This window comes from Dendrobates tinctorius, unplaced genomic scaffold (genome assembly GCF_039654945.1).
Source record: "Dendrobates tinctorius isolate UK_male_01 unplaced genomic scaffold, ASM3965494v1 ptg000208l, whole genome shotgun sequence".
Lineage (NCBI taxonomy): Eukaryota > Metazoa > Chordata > Amphibia > Anura > Dendrobatidae > Dendrobates > Dendrobates tinctorius.
The window spans coordinates 11,031,053-11,051,869 of NW_027361875.1; the positions used below are offsets into that span (position 1 = coordinate 11,031,053).

The 20,817-nt window shown below is 48.0% G+C and overlaps 1 protein-coding gene across 5 annotated transcripts in view; it reads left to right on the forward strand.

The window, feature by feature from the left end:
- RALGAPA1 (Ral GTPase activating protein catalytic subunit alpha 1) overlaps positions 1-20,817 on the forward strand; it is a 448,263-nt gene that overhangs the window by 228,986 nt on the left and 198,460 nt on the right. For all 5 annotated transcript variants that reach the window (XM_073554214.1, XM_073554210.1, XM_073554212.1 and 2 more), the window contains 2 exons: positions 8,659-8,727; positions 16,778-16,912. In XM_073554214.1, the coding sequence (XP_073410315.1) occupies positions 8,659-8,727; positions 16,778-16,912 (204 nt within the window). The remainder of the gene's footprint in view (positions 1-8,658; positions 8,728-16,777; positions 16,913-20,817) is intronic.

The window sequence follows — 20,817 nt, forward strand, 5'->3', positions numbered from 1 at the left end:
CGTTGCAAAAGAAACCTGGGAGGGTCAGGTCACTCCGTTTAAAACAGTGATAGATCACGTCACACAAATGCAGGACCGTATTGCGGCTGTTATGCCTATCGTCAAAGAACACATGATACAGGCTCAAGGAGCCCAAAAAAGAATCTATGATAGGGGCGCCAAGATCCGTACGTTTGCACCCGGAGATAGGGTGTTGATCCTGGTCCCCACGGTGGACAGTAAGTTCCTGGCAAAGTGGCAGGGCCCCTTTGAGATCAAGGAAAGAGTTGGTGAAGTAAACTACAAAGTATACCAGGCAGGTAAATGGAAACCTGAACAGATTTATCATGTAAATCTGATAAAGCCCTGGAAGGATCGGTCTGCCTTGTCAGCGGAGCTGGCCCGTCCTGTCTGCTCGCATACCGTACCGGAGGTACGGGTTGCAGAGACTCTCTCGGAGCGGCAAAAGACGGAAGTCAGGCAGTTTCTACTTCACAACCAAAAGTTTTTCTCAGAAAAACCCGGGCAGACTATGCTAATGAAACATGACATCGTAACGGAACCTGGTGTCACAGTTCACGTAAAGCCCTACCGAATCCCGGAAGCGCGCCGTGAAGCCGTTTCCCGAGAGGTGAAGGCAATGTTAGAGTTAGGAGTCATTGAGGAATCGCACAGTGCGTGGTCCAGCCCGATTGTGCTAATTCCTAAACCGGACGGCACCATCCGGTTCTGCAATGACTTCAGGAAACTGAATGCGGTCTCAAAATTTGATGCCTACCCCATGCCCCGGGTCGACGAGTTAATAGATCGGTTAGGAAAAGCCCGGTATATTACGACCCTAGACCTAACAAAGGGGTATTGGCAGATCCCTCTGGTGGAGGCTGCCAGAGAAAAGACAGCATTTGCTACGCCGGAAGGTTTATTTCAGTATGTGTATATGCCGTTTGGACTGCACGGGGCACCGGTGACCTTCCAGAGACTGATGGATCGAGTCTTGAGGCCACATAGGCGGTATGCTTCGGCCTATTTGGATGACATTGTCATTTACAGCTTGGACTGGGAGACTCATCTCCAGAAAGTACAAGCTGTGATTGACGACCTGTGGGAGGCAGGTCTAACCGCGAACCCCAAGAAATGTCACATCGGGCTAGAAGAAGCCCGGTATTTGGGGTATGTAATTGGGAGGGGTGTTGTTAAACCCCAGGTTGATAAGATTCAGGCGGTTCAGGACTGGCCACAACCTGTCAACAAGAAGCAGGTGCAAGCCTTCCTGGGGATCGCCGGTTATTATCACCGGTTCATACCCAATTTTGCAGCCATCGCTACCCCCCTGACGGATCTTACAAAAGGGAAAGACTCCGTCATGATTAAATGGAGTTTAGCGGCTGAAGAAGCCTTCCATAGCCTAAAACGGGCACTTTGCTCTCAGCCCGTACTGGTGACTCCAGACTTCCGCAGCGAGTTTGTGGTACAAACGGATGCCTCTGATACCGGTATCGGGGCCGTACTCTCACAAGTGAGGGACGGAGTGGAACACCCAGTCCTCTATCTCAGCAGGAAGCTGAATAAACACGAGCAAAGGTATGCAGTCGTGGAAAAAGAGTGCCTAGCCATTAAGTGGGCTCTAGAGGCCCTCAAATATTACCTGGTGGGCCGAAAGTTCAGGCTGATCACTGACCATGCCCCTCTCAAGTGGATGCACTTGAACAAGGAACGGAATAGCCGGGTGACCCGGTGGTTCCTTGCCCTGCAGGCCTACACTTTTACGGTGGAGCACCGCCCAGGAGTACAGATGGGAAACGCAGATGCCCTGTCCCGAGTGCACTGTTTGGCGGGTGTCATTGCTCGACCGGAGTGGTCTGAGCAGAGGGGGGGGATATGTGAGAATCATGTGGGAATAGTGGATGAGGGCAGGTATATCTCGCCCAGATTCCTTTCCTATGTGGCCTAGTCTGGTCAGTATCGCACCTGCTTACTAATGGATAATGGGAGGTGGATATAAAAGGATGCAAGGTGGTTGTGTGAGTGTCTCAGCCTGGGAACACAGAGAGCCTGTCTGTGTGAGAGATACACACGTGAGTGGAAGCAGTGCCCACTGCAACTGTGGTTTTGGCTGGACGGGAGAAGCCCGCCAGTTGGTAGTTAGGTTGTACTTTGTTTAGTTAGTGCCGGACAGGCAAGGATTTGTTTTATGTTTTATTTCCTTTTGCATTGCTTTCACCTTGAATAAACCTGACCCAGTGTCAGTTATACCCGAATCCAGCTCTGCGCCTGAGTTTCATACTGAACGCACGTGACCTTTGACCCCAGCAAAGGAGATCCCGGAGTGTTTTATCACAATGCATATAACTGCACAACATATTCTGGGTGCTGAGTGGTTCTGTAACACGTAACAATCCCCATCCCAGAACATGGCCGCTTCATAGGTTTCTATTCAAACCTGTTTGTAGTGCCAAAGAAGGGTGGTGTGGTTCAGCCCATTCTGGATATGAAGTTACTGAACAGAAGAGTTCACTCAGTAATTGCTTCCATGGAGGCGCAGGAATTCCTGTGCTCCATAGAAATCCAAGACCCCCACCTCCACGTTCCGATTTTTCTAGCTCATCGGAGGTTCCTGCGTTTTGAGGTACAGCAGAACCATTTCCAGTTTGTTGCCCTGCCATTCGAACTCATGACCGCTCCCTATGTCTTCACAAAGATCTTGGCGGCTTTGATGGACATTTTGAGGATCAGGGACTTATCCAGTACCTCGTCGACATCCTCATCAAGGCTCAGTCTCTCAGGCCCAGGAAAGTCTGTCCATCATCCTCGACTCCCTGGCCCGGTTTGGGTGACTAGTCACCAGGAAAAAGTCTTGCCTTGTCGTAACTCAGCGCCTTGTCTTCCTAAGCATGCTGTTTGACAGGTGACGATTTTTCTCCCCGAAGAGAAAGCAATCCTCCAGCAGGGAGTTCGCGCTCTGCAAGGCCTTCAGCTTCCTTCCGTTCAGCAATGAAGGTCCTGGGCAGAATGGTAGCAGCCTCGGAAGCAATCCCCTTTGCGCAATTCCACTCGAGACCACTTCATCAGGCCATCCTTTTGCAGTGGGACAGGTCTGTCCTGACACTGAATCGTTCTCTTCTTCTCTCTTCCCGAGTCAAATGGTCTCTTGACTGGTGGTTGTCATCCCCTCTCATCTCAGTATCTGACAATTCAAGGACGTTGGTCGGCGCAGGAGTCCTCTCTACCGATCAACATCCTTGAGATAAGGGCTATTCTCTCCCTCCGTCCCTGGGAAAGGCTTCTCAGGGGTATGCTAGTCAGTGCCACAGCAGTAACATACGTCAATCACTAGGGAGGGACCTGGAGTCCCCTGGCGATGGTCGAGGTATCAGGATCCTCTGGGCGGAGGAGATGGTTCCGGCAACATCTGCAGTGCATATTCCTGGCGTGGACAACTGGGCCGCAGATTTTCTCAGCCGCGAGCGTCTCGCGGCAGGCGAGTGGTCCTTGCATCATGAGGTTTCCCGTCAGATTTGCCTTCAAAGGGGTACTCCGGATGTGGACCTCATAACGTCCCGGCTGAACAGGAAGGTTCCACGGTTCGTCTCCAGGTCCCGCAACCCCCTCACGGTGGGCGCCGATGCTCTGGCCATTCCATGGTCGCAATTCGCGCTTCCCTACCTGTTTCCTCCCCTTCCCAGGCTGTTGAAGAAGATCAAAGTGAAGGTGGTGCCAGTCATTCTGATCGCTCCGGATTGGCCCAGAAGGTCTTGGTTCACAGAGATAGTCAAACTTCTGGCGGACTCCCCTTGGAGTCTCCCAGACAGGCCAGATCTGTCACAAGGGACGATTTGCCACCAGAGTTCTCGGTCGCTCAATTTGACAGCGTGGCTGTTGAAACCGCGGTTCTGAGAGCGTTCGGTTTCTCCGATCGGGTGATACGTACCATGATTCAGGCTAGGAAGCCATCATCTTCCAGGGTCTATTATCGGATCTGGAAAGCTATTTACATTGGTGTGAGGCCGATGACTTTGTCGCTTCCTTCCATTTTGGCTTTTCTCCAAGCGGGACTTGATGCTGGCCTTGCCCTTAGTTCTCTAAAGGGTCAGGTATCAGCCCTCTCCAGCCTCTTTCAGAAGTCCTTAGCTTCCCGTTCTCAAGTCAAAACTTTCCTTCAAGGAGTGGTGCATGCGGCTCCCTCGTACAGGAATCCTGTGGACAATCTTCAATCTTGTTCTGGAGGTCATGAGGGGTTCTCTGTTATGATTAGGTCACCGAGGAGGATAGCCAGGGGAATAAGCTAGGCAACCAGAAAACCAGAAAGGTTGGTTACTAAGCGGATTGCAGACCCCTAAAACTAACAACACAACTAGAATTAGCCGTGGGACGTACCTACGATGCCCTAGACGCCTTGGCACAGCCAAAGAATTAACTAAGCCTAAAGAGAGAAAAGGGAAAGCTAAACTGCCCCGGAGTAGAACCCCAAAGGAATAGATAGCCCCCGAACATATATTGCTGGTGAGACAAGATGAGGCACAAAACACAGGCAGAAAATAGAGTAAGCAAATGATGGGGCCCAAACTGTCTAGATAGAACAGGACAGGAAAGATACTTCCATTAGGAAGACTGATCTATTCGTTATTCCAGATGGTACGCGAAGAGGCCTGCCGGCCTCCAAGGCTACGATTGCTCGCTGAATCAGAACTGCAATTTCGGATACTTACCGGGTTAAGAACAGAGTGCCTCCCCCTGGGAGTAAGACTCACTCTACCTGGGCAGTGGGCGCTTCCTGGGCGGTACACCATGGGGCATCCGCCCTAGAACTTTGCAAAGCGGCATCCTGGTCTTCCATCCACACATTTGCCAAATTTTACAAGGTCCATACCTATGCTTCGGCGGACGCCAGCCAGTTTAGGCAGAAGGATCTTGCATGCGGCAGTGATGAGTTCTCCAACCTCAATGGAGTTTTCTGCTGTTTCCCTCCCAAGGGACTGCTTTGGGACATCCCATGGTTCCTGTGACCCCAATGAAGTGATAGAAAAAGCAGGATTTTTGGTTTCTTACTGTAAAATCTTTTTCTCGGAGCCTTCATTGGGGGGACACAGCACCCTCCCATGTTTTACAACTCTTGATCTTCTGTGTGCTATAGTTATAGTTGAGTTGTCTGTCTGTTCTTTCTATCCTGTTGCTTCTACTGCTTACTCACTAACTGATTAACTTTGTGTCAGTCGGTGGGGTGTATACTGCAGAGGAGGAGCTAACTTTTATGTGTATAGTGTCAGCCTCCTAGTGGCAGCAGCATACACCCATGGTTCCTGTGTCCCCAAATGAAGGCTCCGAGATTTTACAGTAAGCAACCAAAAATCCTTTTTTTTTTTTTTTTTTTTACCATTGTTCTAAAAAAAATACGATCTGCAGTTTCCAAGGACTTTAATAGGAAGCGGTAATCCTAGGTCCCGGGAGTATTTGCTTTTTCCTCTTCCTTTTGCAGCAAGATCAAATGCTATTATATGGGATCCGTAAGATGATGTAACCTTGTTTTTAGTCATATTCTAAAGAGACGGTTCACTTAAAGGGTTATATGCTTCCTGGACATCGGAACTACTGTGGCTACGAAAACAGCAGAGTACAGTTGCAAAGCTTTGTTAGTGTAATTTCCACATAAAATAATGAGTAAAGAGTAACAAAATGAGCCACATTGTTGGTGCAGCTCTCAAGTTGCTGAAACTGCTTATCTCGTTGTGCTACATGTTTGGCGTAACACCTATAGAAGTCACACAAAAAGAGATGGAAATAACCCTTTATAGAGGTTCTGTCACTGGATTTTTTTATTTAAACAGTATCTCCTCCAGTTGTCACTGCTCCACTGATTCCAGAACAGTTTACCTTTTTCTTCTATGTCCCTCCGTTCCATAGTTAGGCCCCCAGTAATAATGCTGAAATTCTACTTTCAAGCAACTTAGGCGCAAATCAAAACTGTGGGCAAAAACGCCCACAATCAAGTTCTCTGGTACACACCCAGTTACTTGACAGAAAAATTTGTTACTTTATTTCCAAGGGGCATCACTTTAGAACGGAGGGGCACAGAAGAAAAGGAAAAACTGTACCAGAATCAGTGGAACAGCGACAATTGGAGTAAGTACTCAGTTTAAATAGTGAAAGATTCTCTTTAAAGGTGTTATCCATAGGGATGAGCGAGTATACTCGTTAGGATTCGGTACTCGGCGAGTAATGAGGTACTCGCGGTACAAGAATCCTGGCGAGTATTTCACTACTCGCCTCGCAATATTCGGCACAGCCCAGCACCGTCCCCGCACAGCCTGGCATAGTCCCACACAGCTCGGCATAGTCCCCACACTACCTGCAAAGCCCAGCACAGTACCTGCACAGTCCCACACAGCCTGGCATAGTCCCCACGCAGTACCTGCAAAGCACAGCCCGGCACAGTCTTCGCAAACACACAGCCCATTACTCGCATTTCCCATAGACTTACATTGGACTCGTTACGAGTACCCGAGTATTAGGAGGTACTCATAACGAGTACAGCTAGTCCGCATACTTCACTACTCGCTCATCCCTAGTTATCCATTATATTAAGATACAACAGCAGAATCAGAAATTGAAAAGGATTCACCGCGCTAACAGAAAAAAAAATCTGATTACACGGATACTCAATGGTGTGAGAAGGAACCCAAGGTCAGAGGTGATTCTTGATGTCAGGGATGCTTCTCTCTGGTGATCCAAATATAGGAAAAACTGCTGGATAAAGTAGTAAGAATTTTTAGGATTGTACTGACCAATAGAAAAGGTAGCAAGCTGATACCTGGACAGATGGTGCTCACTTGAAAAGAGAAAAAGAAGCCAGCTCACCTGAAGGCATGTGTAGTGGATAGCCCGGACCACGTGCAGTCTTCACGCAGTAACCAAGGAAAAGAAAAAATTCAATTGCAAATTCAAGTCCAATTTATTGTTAAAAACAAGTCCAAAACAGAGCAAAAGATGGTGTGTTCACATGAGTAACAAATAGTGGATTACGCTTTTCGAACAATAGCTTGTTCTTTCTCCAAAGAAGAGAGTAACAAGCTATTGTTCGAAACGCGTAATCTACTACTTGTTACTCATGTGAACACACCCTCTTTTGCTCTGTTTTGGACTTGTTTTTAACAATAAATTGGACTTGAATTTGCAAAGCTGGACCTTTTTTCTTTTTCCTTGGTGCTCACTTGAGTATGTCCAGGACCAATGGTGAATGATACCGATGTCAGATTTAGGTGATTTTAGATCCAGAATAATCTGATTCTTAACTGGGGATATAGCAGTGACAGTAAGAAGTAACAATGATAAGTTTGACCTGAGATACAACAGCAGGATTCTTTCTGACTTCTCAAAATTCTGCAATATCTAATATTAAAGGGAACTGGTCAGGTCCCCCATGCCCTCCAACCCAGCAGCATTCACTTATTTATGAGTAAATTCCCTGCCTAGCCAGCCCTGTATAATGTTTTTCTGTAAAAAGGTCTAAAAAAAAAAAGCATTTATATTGCCCCATTTTCCTATACTAATTAGGGCTTTGACTAGTTGACGGAGCATTAATTGCCCCAGACTAGTCTGCACTCTCCATGTTAGCGCACCCCTGTGGGCATGACAACATAATTTGCAGGAGTGGCATCATCGCCACCTCATGCACATCTTGCGCACTCGTATAGCATATTTCGGCAGCATCACAGCAGCTCTGCAGCTGGGTGTACGCTTCCCGGCTTCAGAGGCACGCACTGCGCATGTCCGGAAGCCATCTTAACTTCCAGTCATGCTCACTGAGCCTTTGAAGACAGAGAACCATACACCCAGCTTCTGAGGTGCACTGCACATGCCCTGAAGTTCATAAGATGGCTTCCGTTCATGCGCAGTGTGCGCCTCTGAAGTCGGGAAGCGTACATCCTGCTTCTGAGGCGCCCTGTGCATGTCCAGAAGATGGCTTCTGGTCATGTGCAGTGCGTGCCTCTGAAGCTGGGAAGCATACATCCAGCTTCTGAGGCGCACTGTGCATGTTCAGAAGATGGCTTCCATCATGCGCACTGCTCCTCTGAAGCCGGGAAGCGTACACTCTGCTTCTGAGGTTCACTGCACATGTCCGTAAGTTCAGAAGATGGCTTCCAGTCATGCGCAGTGCACACCTCTGAAACTGTGAAGCGTACATCCAGCTTCAGAGATACTTTGATGCTGTTGAAATGAAGATTTGCAGAAGCTAGCAATGATGACACCACCTGCAATTATGTTATCATGCCCACTGGGGCGTGCTAACATGGAAAGAGGGCTGACTAGTCAGAGGCAACGAACACCCTATCGACTAGTCGAATCCCTAATTAACATAGGAAACGTGGGTCATTATAAATGCTTTTTTAAACCTCCTTTTGACAGAAAAACGTTACACAGGGCTGGTTAGGCAGGGAATTTGCTCATACGTAGGTGAATGCTGCATGGTTGGAGGGCACGGGGGGACTGGACAGGTTCCCTTTAAAGGGGCTGCAGCCCTGATGTAGTTATGACAGTAGAAAGACTCTGTGCTAGAATTTGGACTCCCACCAATCATAAAATGTTGGCATATCCTAGCAATACCCTTACATTTTTTTAGATGTGAAATGGTGCTAAAAGTGTTGTACCTGTTTAAAGCTTTGTTTTCTCTTATGTCTGCTGCAGATCCTTCTCGCTACTGTGACACATCTGTTACCAACTGCTGAGACCTCATCTTATGAGCAAGATAAACGAGTAAGGCTATACACTCCTCCAACGGTGCACCCTCACTGCAGACAAACTCACATTGGTCTAGAAACTTATTAAGCCTGATGCAGAAAACTAAGCAGAACCAATTCTAACAATACAGCTCTGGCAAAAATTAAGAGACCACTGCAAAATTTTCAGTTTGTCTGATTTTTGTCTTTATAGGTATATTTTTGAGTAAAATGTAAATTGCTCTTTTATTCTATAAACTACTGACAACATCTTCAAATTTCCAAGCGCTAAATTTTGTATTTATTTTCAGAAAATGAGAAATGGTCAAAAAAGCTCTGCTTGCAGACCTCAAATAATGCTAAGAAAACAAGTTTATAATCATTTAGAAACAATAATACTAATGATTTAACTCAGGAAGAGTTCAGAAATCAAAATTTTGTGGAATAACCATGATTTTTAATCACAGCTTTCATGCGTCTTGGCATGCTTTCCACCAGTCTTTCACACTGCTTTTGGGTGACCTTTGCCACTCCTGGTAGAAAAATTTAAGCAGTTCTTTGTTTGATGGCTTGTGACTATCCATCTTCCTCTTGATTACATTCCAGAGGTTTTCAGTGGGGTTCAGGTCGAGATTGGGCTGGCCATGGCAGGGATTTGATGTAGTGGTCCTTCAGCCACACAGTGATTGACCTAGCTGTGTGGCATGGTGCATTGGCCTGCTGGAAAAAACAGTCTTCAGAGATTGGAGACCATTGCCTGAGCAGAAGGAATCAACTGTTTTTTCAGGAAGACCTTGTATGTGGCTTGATTCATACATCCTTCGCAAAGATTAACCTGCCCACTTCCAGCCTTGCTGAAGCATCCCCAGATCATCACCGATCCTCCCTCAAATTTCACAGTGGGTTTAAGACACTGTGTCTGGTACGCCTCTTCAGGTCTCCGTCTAACCATTAGACAACCAGGTATTGGGCAAAGCTGAAAATTAGACTCATCAGAGAAGATAACCTTATCCCAGTCCTCTATGGTCCAATCCTTATGGTCTTTGGCAAACTTCAGCCTGGCTTTCCTTTGCTTCTCACTGATTAAATGCTTTTTTTCTAGCTTTACATAACTTGAGCCCTGCCTCTAAGGAGCCTGTTGCGAACTGTTCCTGCCATGCACTTCACCCCAGCTGCTATTTGCCATTCCTTTTGTAGGTCACTTGATGTCATCCTGCGGTTGCTGAGTGACATTCGAATAAGATGACGGTCATCCCGGTCAGTGGAGTCATTTTCGCCCTCTGCTGGTCTGTAGCTTTGTTGTCCCCAATGTCCGAGGCTTGACCTTGTTGTAATGGATTGCCGTCTAAGAAATTTTAAGGATGGAGGCAACATGACGCTCACTGTATCCCTCTGCTAGTAAAGCCAGAAATAAACCCTTCTTTTCCTCACTCAAGACTTCTCTTTTCAACTCCTTTGGCATGGTTAAAACTAATTTTTTCTCAATCCTATTACTTTTGGGATATTACCAGCACTTGTTTTACCATCCAGCTTGTCCTATTGCAAAAGTGAATTGTGAACACCATAGCATTGTTTTTTATACTTTCCTTCATTAAATAAGATTTGGTTCAGGTGATCACCTAATCAGAAGCACATTAAGTAGAATGAGGTGTACTCTGGTAGGAATTCAACTACATGTAGAGAAGCTAATTTTTATAAAACTGTACAGTGGTCTCTTAATTTTTGCCAGCTATATATACATACATACATATGCACATATATATGTGTGTGTGTCATTTAAAGATGACCATACACCAGATGTTTTACATTTTTAAAGTTGTAATTTTCTAATTTTCTTCAGTTGACGGGTCTCCCATTTCTGGAACAGTTTTTCTTTTTCTTCTGTACCCTTCCATTCCAAAGTTATTACCATTGGCAATAAAGATGTAGATTTCTCCTTCGCCTCATTGGGAGACACAGGACCATGGGTGTTATGCTGCTGCCACTAGGAGGACACAAAGCAAATACACAAAAAAGCTCCTCAGCAGTATACAGCCTCTGCTGGCTCTATCCTGAACCAGTTCTTGCTTAGTGTCTTTAGGAGACACTTTGTTATTTTATTTTTTTTTTTTTTACCATTTTCCTTTTTTTTTTTACACTGATTGAAGGGGCAACTGGACCTTTCAAGGTCCCGATCTCCCCAAATCATCAACAGGCGGGAACGTGGAGTGTTGCCTCCCTGTACCCCCTCTTGCAATCTCTGTGTCTGCCTGGGCTCTCATTACAGGTGACAGATCCTTTAATGGGTCCGCTCTCCCCACACTGACAACAGATTGGAACATGGGGTGTCGCCCTCAAGTACCCCTTTCGGAGCCAGGCCTTCAGCTGGACACCTGCCCATGCTTCCCATTGAGGTTACTTCGGCAGAGTCTCCCTTGCGGCATCTGTGGCCCCACTACACCACCACTGTCAGAAAGCGGCTGGTGCCAGGAGGCAAATGAGCCCTCTCCACCTACCTATCAAAGGGATGGTGGATTGAGGATGAATGGTGTGGCCGAGAATCCTTTCCTGTGGCCCAGCGCACCCAACTCTGCTACATCTTAAGTACCGGCCACTTCATCTCTAGTCTGCAGGGGGAGGAGGGCTCTTTCCCTCCCTCCCCAGGGTCCTGTCTTGATGTCCGGGTCCCTGTGTGGATAGGCGCCCGGTGCCTGCTTGTCATTGCCATGGCCGTCACCACCGCCGCTGCTGCGGTCGTCTCCGCTGCCGCGGCCGGTCTCTAATTTAGTCCCCGGCTTCTGGCCGGAGTAGACCCGAGTCCGCCCACCCAGCCGGCTCCGCCCAGCTTTCCCGAGACGCTGCATTGTTCAGCCTGGCCCCCCTGGCCTTTACTCCGCCCACTCTCTCTGGCGCTTCTCGTTGCAAATGAGAAGCGCTGAATTTCTTCTCGAGTTCTTCCTGGAAGCACAGGAACACTGGGGGACGCCGTTTGCTGCACTTGAGACGTCGGGCACCACAGCACAGCCTTTTTCTCTGGGGGCACGGACACAGGACCTGGGTAAGCTAGCACACGCCGCTTAACCCTTCCACTGCAGATGCACATCATTTAACCCCTCTGCCGCAGGCACACCACTTAACCCTACACGGCAGCCTCTCAACAGTTGTAGCCTCTCAATTGACAATATGTCTCAATCAGAAGCTACTAAGAAAGCAGATAAAGCACACACAGTGGTGTATGCCTTATGTACCTCATGCAATGTCTCTCTGCCAGGGAGACACCCTAACCATCTTTGTACGGCCTGCAATGCCTCATGCCCTCAGGAGCCCCCCGCTACTGTAGAGCACAGCGGTGCCAGCCTCCTGAGTGGGCCACTTCCTTTGCACAGTCCATGGCTTCTCACGCTAAGGCTTTAGAGTCCTTTTGTGATTCTTCTTCAAGCCAGGGCATCTCCTTATCTTCCGTAGAGGGCTCCTCAGCAACACGAGAGCCTTCCTCAGACAAGGGCCGGATGGTGACAAAAGGTACATATTCTTCTAGGAAACGTACACGTGACCTGTCCCCACAGAACTCCGATGCCTCTGAATCCGCTAGCTCTGTATCTCGTTCCCCCTCACCAGGGTTTTTTCAGCGAACATGACTCAGAATACGAGTCAGATCTGGCCCCAGACCCTGACTCCCCTGAGTTCAGGAGTCTACAGATTCTCTCATTGAGGTGGTTATTCACGCTTTGAAAGTACACAAAGAACCCAGTGTCTTTCAAAAGAACGCAGGGTTTTTGCTAACCACCCCGAGTTTACAGACATTGTTCAGAGGCATATAAGTCACCCAGATAAGCGATTCACAGGCCAAAAGCCATAGAAGCACGGTACCCTTTTGCATCTACTCTAAGAAAGGAGTGGACTGAGTCACCTGCAGTAGACCCACCCATATCGAGACTCGCTTCAAAAACTCTTCTGTCTCTGGCTGACAGATCTTCCATCAAAAATCCCACTGATCGTCAGATTGACAATCTTGCCAGGTCGGTTTTTGAAGCTGCTGGAGCAACACTATTCCCTTCATACGCCACCACTTGGGTAGCTAGAGCTATGGTAGCCTAGGCAGAAGCTATAGCTAGAACCAGTAGAGACAGCCTACCGTCCGAGGTGATCAGCCTTGCCTACCAGATCACCCGGGCTGGGGATTACGTAGTTCATGCCTCCCTAGATGCGGCTAATTGTGCCGCACTTGCAGCCGCAAACGCTGTTACCATCAGTAGAGCACTGTGGCTCTGAGAATGGCGGGCAGACACTGCTTCAAAGAAATCTTTAACTTCCTTACCGTACCAGTGTGGGCGTTTGTTCGGAGTTAAACTTGATCAAATTATCTCAGATGCTACTGGTGGGAAAAGCAAATTCCTCTCTCAGCGTAGACCTGTTCGCCCCTTTCGGAACCAAGCCCAGGTTCACTTCCGACCTTTTCGCAGTACGACAGGCTGATCATCCACAGCCGCTTCCGCTGGCTTGTCTCGTCCCCCATGCAGGGACAGGGGTTTGCATCCTTCCTTCAAACCTAACTCCTGGAGAAACAGATCTCCCCAGTCCAGACCCAAAAGTACCCCTTCCCGCAAGTTCTCTACTCAATGACTCCTCCCTGTGTCTGGAAGACACAGACAGGGTAGGCGGCCATCTGCTTTTGTTTCAAGTCTGGTTAATGGTCGTTCACGACCAATGGGTCAGAGATCTCGTGTCTTCCGGATACAAAATCGAATTCACGTCCCCTCCGCCAACGTGTTTTTTCCAGTCTCGTCTTCCAAATTTCAAGGCGCACACAGCTCCCTTTTACCAGGTCATATACGCCCTCCGCAACAGCCCAGTCATCGTTCCGGTTCCTCCCAGGGAAAGGTTCAATGGCTTTTACTCGAACCTGTTCATGATCCCAAAGAAGGACAGAACCATGCGTCCCATCCTAGACCTAAAGTTATTGAACAAATTCATCAGAGTGCGCCACTTCAGAATGGAATCCCTCCATTCCGTCATCAGTTCTCTGGAGAAAGGGGAATAACCTTGCGTCCGTCGACATCAAAGACGCATGTCTCCACATTCCAATCTTCGAAGATCATCAAAGATTTCTACACTTTGCGATCAGACACAAACATTTTCAATTCACTGCTCTGCCCTTCGGTCTCGCCACTGCCCCCAGAGTGTTCACAAAGGTCATGGCAGCCATCATGTCCATTATACACTCTCGAGGTGTGGTGATTCTACCCTACCTGGACGATCTCATCAAAGGTCCATCTTCTCGGACTTGTGCAGAGTGTCACTTTCACCATCGACACTCTGTCATGCCTGGGTTGGCTATTGAACATGGAAAAATCCTCCCCAGTTCCATCCCAGCAAATTCCCTTTTGGGGGATGATCTTGGGCACTTCCCAAGGGTTGGTAATTTTCCCTCCGGAAAAAATTGCTTCTCTAACCCGGGAAGCCCAATTTCTATTTCTTGCCCGCTCCCACTCCCTGCGGTTTGCCATGCAGGTCCTGGGGAAAATGGTGGCATCCATCGAGGCAGTGCTGTTTGCCCAATTTCACCTCCTCGCCCTGCCACAGGCATTGCTCTCAGCCTGGGACAAGAATCCAGCCTCCTTGGGTTGCCGCTTTCGCCTGGCACCCAGGATCAGGCGGTCTCTCAAGTGGCAGACTGCAACATCGCCATTGGATCAGTGAAGGTTCTTTCTCCCTGTACACCGGCTGGTAGTGACCACCAACACCAGCCTCCTCGGATGGGGTGCAATCTTTCGTTACCACACAGCTCAGGGACGTTGGTCTACTCAGGAAGCCAACCTTCTGATCAATATCCTCGAGATCCGAGCGATAAGACTAGCTCTTCATCAATTCCATCATCTTTTGGCCGGACGTCCCTTCCGGATCCAATCATACAATGCCATGGCTCTGGCGTACATCAATCGCCAGGGATGCACACAAAGCAGGAGATCGATGCTCGAAGTGACGCACATTCTGCAATGGGCTGAGACAAACCACTTGCTCATCTCTGCAATTCATATTCCGGGAGTAGAGAGTTGGGCAGCAGATTTTCTCAGCCGCCAGGGCATAGGCTCGGGAGAGTGGTCTCTTCACCCGGAAGGCTTTCATCAGATTTGCCAGCATTGGGCACTCCGGATGTGGACCTCATGGCCTCCAGGCTGAATACCAAAGTTCCAGCTTTCGTAGCTCGGTCCCGCGATCCATTAGCCATTGGCTCAGATGCTTTAGTACTTCCATGGAGCCAATTTTGCCTCCCTTACATCTTTCCACCACTTCTGCTGTTCCTAAGGGTCATCCGGGTGATTAAAGCGAAAGGCATTCCTGTGATTCTCGTCTCTCCAGACTGGCCACGCCGAGCTTGGTATGTGGAGCTACTACATCTAGTCGCAGACATCCCCTGGCGGTAACCAATCGTCCGAAACTTCTCTCCCAGGGACCCATTTTCCGCCAGAACTCGAGAGTGCTAAGCTTGATGGCCTGGCCATTGAATCCTGGATCCTAGCCCAGGCTGGTTTTTCGCGTCGAGTGGCATCTACCATCATCAACCCTAGGAAGCCTTCTCCATGCTCATTTACCATCATGTTTGGAATTAATTTTTCTCCTGGTGTAAAGATAAAGGTCATTCCCCTTTAGTGTTTTCCACCCCTCCATTTTGGAGTTTCTTCAAGCTGGATTGGATTCAGGCCTAGCGCCGACTTCTCTAAGAAAGGCCAAATCTCAGCTCTATGCATCCTTTTCCAGTTTCGGATAGCTTCCAAGCCACAGGTTAAGACCTTCATGCAGGGAGTGTCGCTCTTGTCCCTCCCTACAAGATGCCTTTGGAGCCTTGGGACCTTAAGTTGGTCCTAAGTGCCTTACAAGAGACCCCCTTCGAAGCAATACTGCATGCATCTCTCTCGCTTCTTTCGTGGAAAGTTGCCTTTCTTGTGGCAATAACATCCATCAGACGGGTCTCGGAAGTAGCGGCTTTGTCGTGCAAACCTCCATTTCTGATTTTCTACGAGGACAAGGTGGTGCTAAGGACGTCTTCGTCCTTCTTGCCTAAAGTCGTCTCGGCTTTTCATCTGAATGAAGACATAGTACTGTTCTCTTTCTGTCCGGCACCGGTTCATCGTACTGAAAAAGCTCTTCACACTTTGGGCTTGGTGAGGGCTCTCAGAAAGTACATTTCCAGAACAGCGTCTTTCCGCAAATCGGATGCCCTTTTTGTGCTTCCAGAGGGACACAGAAAAGGCCTACCTGCTTCTAATGCCACAATAGCCAGATAGATCCGTTCAGCGATCCAAGAAGCTTACCGTTTCAAAGGTCAGCCTATCCCCGCAGGGGTTAAGGCACACTCCACTCGGTCAGTGGGGGCTTCATTGGCAATTCGGCACCAGGCATCGGCACAGCAAGTGTGCAAGGATGCGACTTGGTCCAGTCTTCACACGTTTGCTAAGCATTACAACATTCATTCTCAAGCCTCTTCAGATGCGGCCCTCGGCAGACAAATTCTGCCATCGGCAGTTTCGGATCTGTAGGCTTCATTGCATCATTTAAGCATTTGGTATGCACGGTTTCACCTGTTGTGATGTTTTCCCACCCAGGGACTGCTTTAGGACATCCCATGGTCCTGTGTCCCCCAATGAGGCAAAGGAGAAACAGGGATTTTTGTGTGTACTCACCATAAAATCCTTTTCTCCGAGCCAATCATTGGGAGACACAGTGCCATTATTACCAGAGGATATAACTTTGGAATAGAGTGTCACAGAAGAAAATGAAAAACTGTTCCGGAATCAGCTGAGGAGCGCCAACTGGAGGAAATACTCCATTTAAATTTAGTGATAGGTCTTCATTGGAGAGCACATCTCTAGAGTAGTAAATGATTGCATTCCCTATCTTTTCTAATAAGTTTGGGTTTCAATACAAATGGACCTTTGCAGGAAGCATAATGGTCCATACCAACATATGACCCCTTATTCCTACACCTCCTTGTGTGCTGTTGACTATCATGGGGGGCACAGTTGCAGGGTGTCACTAGAATCACAGGTGTAGGTGTATATTACGGGCTGTATATATAGTCATGTAATGCTGTAATCATTGTCTTCCAGCTGATCGTGTCTCTGCTGCTCTCACTTCTAGAATGGATGATGGCGCTGCCACTCTCAGTATTATTGAAGCCGGTGCGACATGCGGGAAGTAATAACCAAGGGAGGGAAAATTCGGTGTTGCACTGTGCCTATAAGGTAGTGTACAATCACAGACACTGCGATTCTGCTTCGTTATATCTAATGGGTCCATGCACACAGAGGATTTTCCTCCACTGTACTGGGTGACTAATATCTGCTGTGGGAGCAGCATTGCTGGTGACTTTTACCAAAATCTAATCCAAACAGAGAAAAATGTGTGGACTGACACTGCTTGTCCAATGATGTTGTGGCTGTCACTGATGATTTTACCCCAAATTCTGCTGCGTGACCACAGTAGCGGCTGCAGTTTTCTAGATTTTGCTGTATTGTTTTTGTTCAGCCTGTCATATGGTCAGAGTTACAAAATGCTTTGTTCAGTATATTCCACCATAGCGGTATGACCTTCACGTTTTCATGTTTAGAAATGATTCTCGTCAGAATCACAAAAGCCGGGTTCAGTAATGAAACCAGAACCCATTAGATTGCATGCCGGCAGACTGGTGGGACCTCAGACGACTCTGCAAATATTAAATCCCACTACTGGAATCCTGTCTGATGGAGGAAGCTACGGCTTTTAAGTTCCGGGACAAATGCAGTTAATTATTTGTCTGGCTACAAAGTATGATATTTGGCTAATATATTTAAAAAGCATACAGCAGCGCTCTATAAGCACTAAGTTGTATGCAAACACTAAATATATAAAATCAGGGGTGGATATGTAACAGACTTGCGCAGTTACAGTTCCTCCGATATCCGTTCTATAATCCTGCTTACCCGGGGAGCAAAGACACATTTTGCTCCTTGACTGACGGAGTGGAAGTAGAGCCTGAATTCACCGGTCTTCAATGTGACGCATCAGAATGGAAGGCTTGGACAGAGAGTGCACAGAAAGATGTCAGACGCTGTTAAGACAGCTGCTGACAATGAGCAGGGTAGCAACCCAGACATCGCTACTCATCTGGAACAATATGCCAGAACTCCCAAAACCAAGGGACCTCTGCTACCACTGGTCCCTTCACCGTCCATTAGCCCTGCGTTAATGAGAGCGAGTGAGATAATGCTGGAGCAGAGAAGTGGGCCCATAGCAAGCGATCCCGCAACCACTACTACCACCATTATTCACCCTGATGCTGGCAGGGATATTACGCCTGCTGAGCATGCGGAGGAAGACGAAGAGCCAACATTAAAGGATGTATTTATTGCAGTGGAGCGAAGCTTTAACTATGCTGAATGGACACATGGGCTCTCTAAAGATGGATGTTTATTATTAGACAAGACATTCAGAAAATGATAGCATGCCTTACAGCAACAGAAGGCCTTGTGTGAGAATTAGAGGATAAGCTCCCGTCATTATCTACGGAAGGCAAGAAAGCTGCTGCTAATATTGTGTTTTTTACTGAATAAAACCAGTGACCTCGAGAACAGGCTCCGTTGCAATAATAGCTGTCTTCTTGGGGTCCCGGAGAAAGCAGAGGGTAATGCCCTGGTTGACTTCTTTTGAAGAATTTCTGATCTCTACATTTGACAAAGGGGAGCTCTCCAATCTGTAATGGAAGCAGCTCAAAGGTTCCCTCCAAGCCCTTAACCCCATGAGCTCCACCAATGCAAATGGCTCATAGGGTTTCTTCCAGGCCCTTAACCCATGAGTCCCACCAATGGAAATGCCTCTTAGGGTTCCCTCCAGGCCCTTAACCCCACGAGCCCCAAAAATGGAAAGGGCTCATAGGGTTCCTACCAGGCCCTTACCCTCAGGAGCCCCACCAATGGAAACAGCTCATAGGGTTCCCTCCAGGCCATTCCTTCCATGAGCCCCACCAGTAGAAACTGCTCATAAGGTTCCCTCCAGGCTATTACCCCCAGGAACCCCACCAATGAAAACTGCTCATAGGGTTCCCTCCAGGCCCTTACCCCCATGAGCCCCACCAATAGTAACGGCTCATAGGGTTCCCTCCAGGTCCTTAACCCCAGGAGCCCCACCAATAGAAACTACTCATAGGGTTCCCTCCAGGCCCTTACCCCCGGGAGCACCTCTAATAGAAACTGTTCATAGAATTCCATCTAGGCCATTACCCCAGGAGTTCCACCACTGAAAACTGCTCATAGGGTTCCCTCCAGGCCCTTACCACAGGAGGACCACTAATGTAAACTGCTCATAGGGTTCCCTCTAGGCCATTACCCCCAGGAGTCCCACCAATGAAAATTGCTCATAGAGTACCCTCCAGGTCCTTATCCGCAGGAGCCCCATTAATGGAAACTGCTCAAAGGGTTCCCTCCAGGCCCTTACCCCCAGGAGAACCACTAATGGAAACTGCTCGTAGGGTTCCCTCTAAGCCATTAACCCCAGGAGTCCCACCAATGAAAACTGCTCATAGGGTTCTCTCCAGGTCCTTATCCCCAGGAGGCCCACCAATGGAAACTGCTCGTAGAATTCCCTCCAGGCCCTTAGCCGCAAGAACACCACTAATAGAAACTGCCCATAGGGTTCCCTCCAGGCCCTTAGCCCCAGGAGCCTCACCAATGGAAATTGATCATAAGGTACCCTCCAGGTCCTTACCCCCAGGAGCACCACCAGTGGAAATTGCTCGTAGGGTTTCCTCCAGCCCATTACCCCCAGGAGCCCCACCAATGGAAACTGCTCATAGGGTTCTCTCCAGGCTCTTACCCCCAGGATTGAAATGGCTCATGGGGTTCCATCCAGGCAATTAACTCTAGGCGTTCCACCAATGGAAATGGCACATATGGTTTCCTCCAGGCCCTTTACCCTCATGAGCACCACCAATGAAAATGGCTCATAGGGTTCCCTCCAGGCCCTTACCTCCAGGAGCCCCCACCAAGATCAGTATTAATCAAACATTTCATTTCAAAGACAGTCAAAATCCTAACAGCTGGATGTCTCAGGTCCTTCATATAGCGGGTTCAAAGGTGTCCATCTTTCCAGATTTCTCAGCTGAGATCCAAAAATGATGGGCCCACTTTCAAGACATCAAGAGAAGACTCCTCCAACTCCAATATGCCATGCTATACCGAGCATCTCTGCCTTTTATAAAACTCATCTCTTTGACAATCCAAAAGAGGCCTTGCGGTGGTTAGACCTCCATGTACACAAATTGAGGAACCGCTGAAACACTTGAGTGTCCTGATCATAATCCCCCCTTTTTTCATCCTATTTTTGTTCCATGGATACTATATACCTCCCTGTATTACTGACTTGATGAATGTGTACCCCAAAATGTTCATGAGAGGGTTGCTGCTGTTATAAATGCTCCCTGTGTCCCCGGGAAGTGAGAAATAACCCCTTTTTTCTTCCCCTACGCATGGTTTTCATTTGATGTAAATCTGTACCTACTTATCTTTCAGTGACTGCTCCTTGGGCGGTGGCTATATGTCCAAGCCTTGAGTATTACTATTGCTCAGGGTGTTTGCGGTGGGATGGGGGCGGCGAGGGTGGTTAAGGGAAGGGAATCTCTGCTTTGTCAGGGCTGTCTTTGGATTCATATTTAGGTGCTCAGTCACCATAAAGGGTTTTAGAAAGTGTTGTATAAAACATACAAATTAATCTAACCATGGCACCCTATAATATGGCGTTCCCGCTCACTGATAATTGACTCTAACCCTTATAGCTGTCTCTTCTATAGATGTCTTGATTATTACATATAGGAGCTTATGGGGGGGTAATGTTTTAAGAAATACCTTTGTGGTTATGCTCAAAAGAGAGGGGTGGGACACTTAAAACAGATTGGCAGGGAGAGCTATAAGGTTTAGTTAGGGTCAGCCGTCGGTGAGGGGGGGCGCCATATTATAGGGTGACAACCTCCGTGGCAAGGTAGGTACGCTTAATAGGGATATTTGAGGGTGAGCATCTTATCAGGTCCATCCTCTACTATTCCCCTGCACATATGAAGGTTATCTATAGATTTTTTTATCTGTTTATCTGGCCGTTTTGATTGGTTATTGTGAGTTGA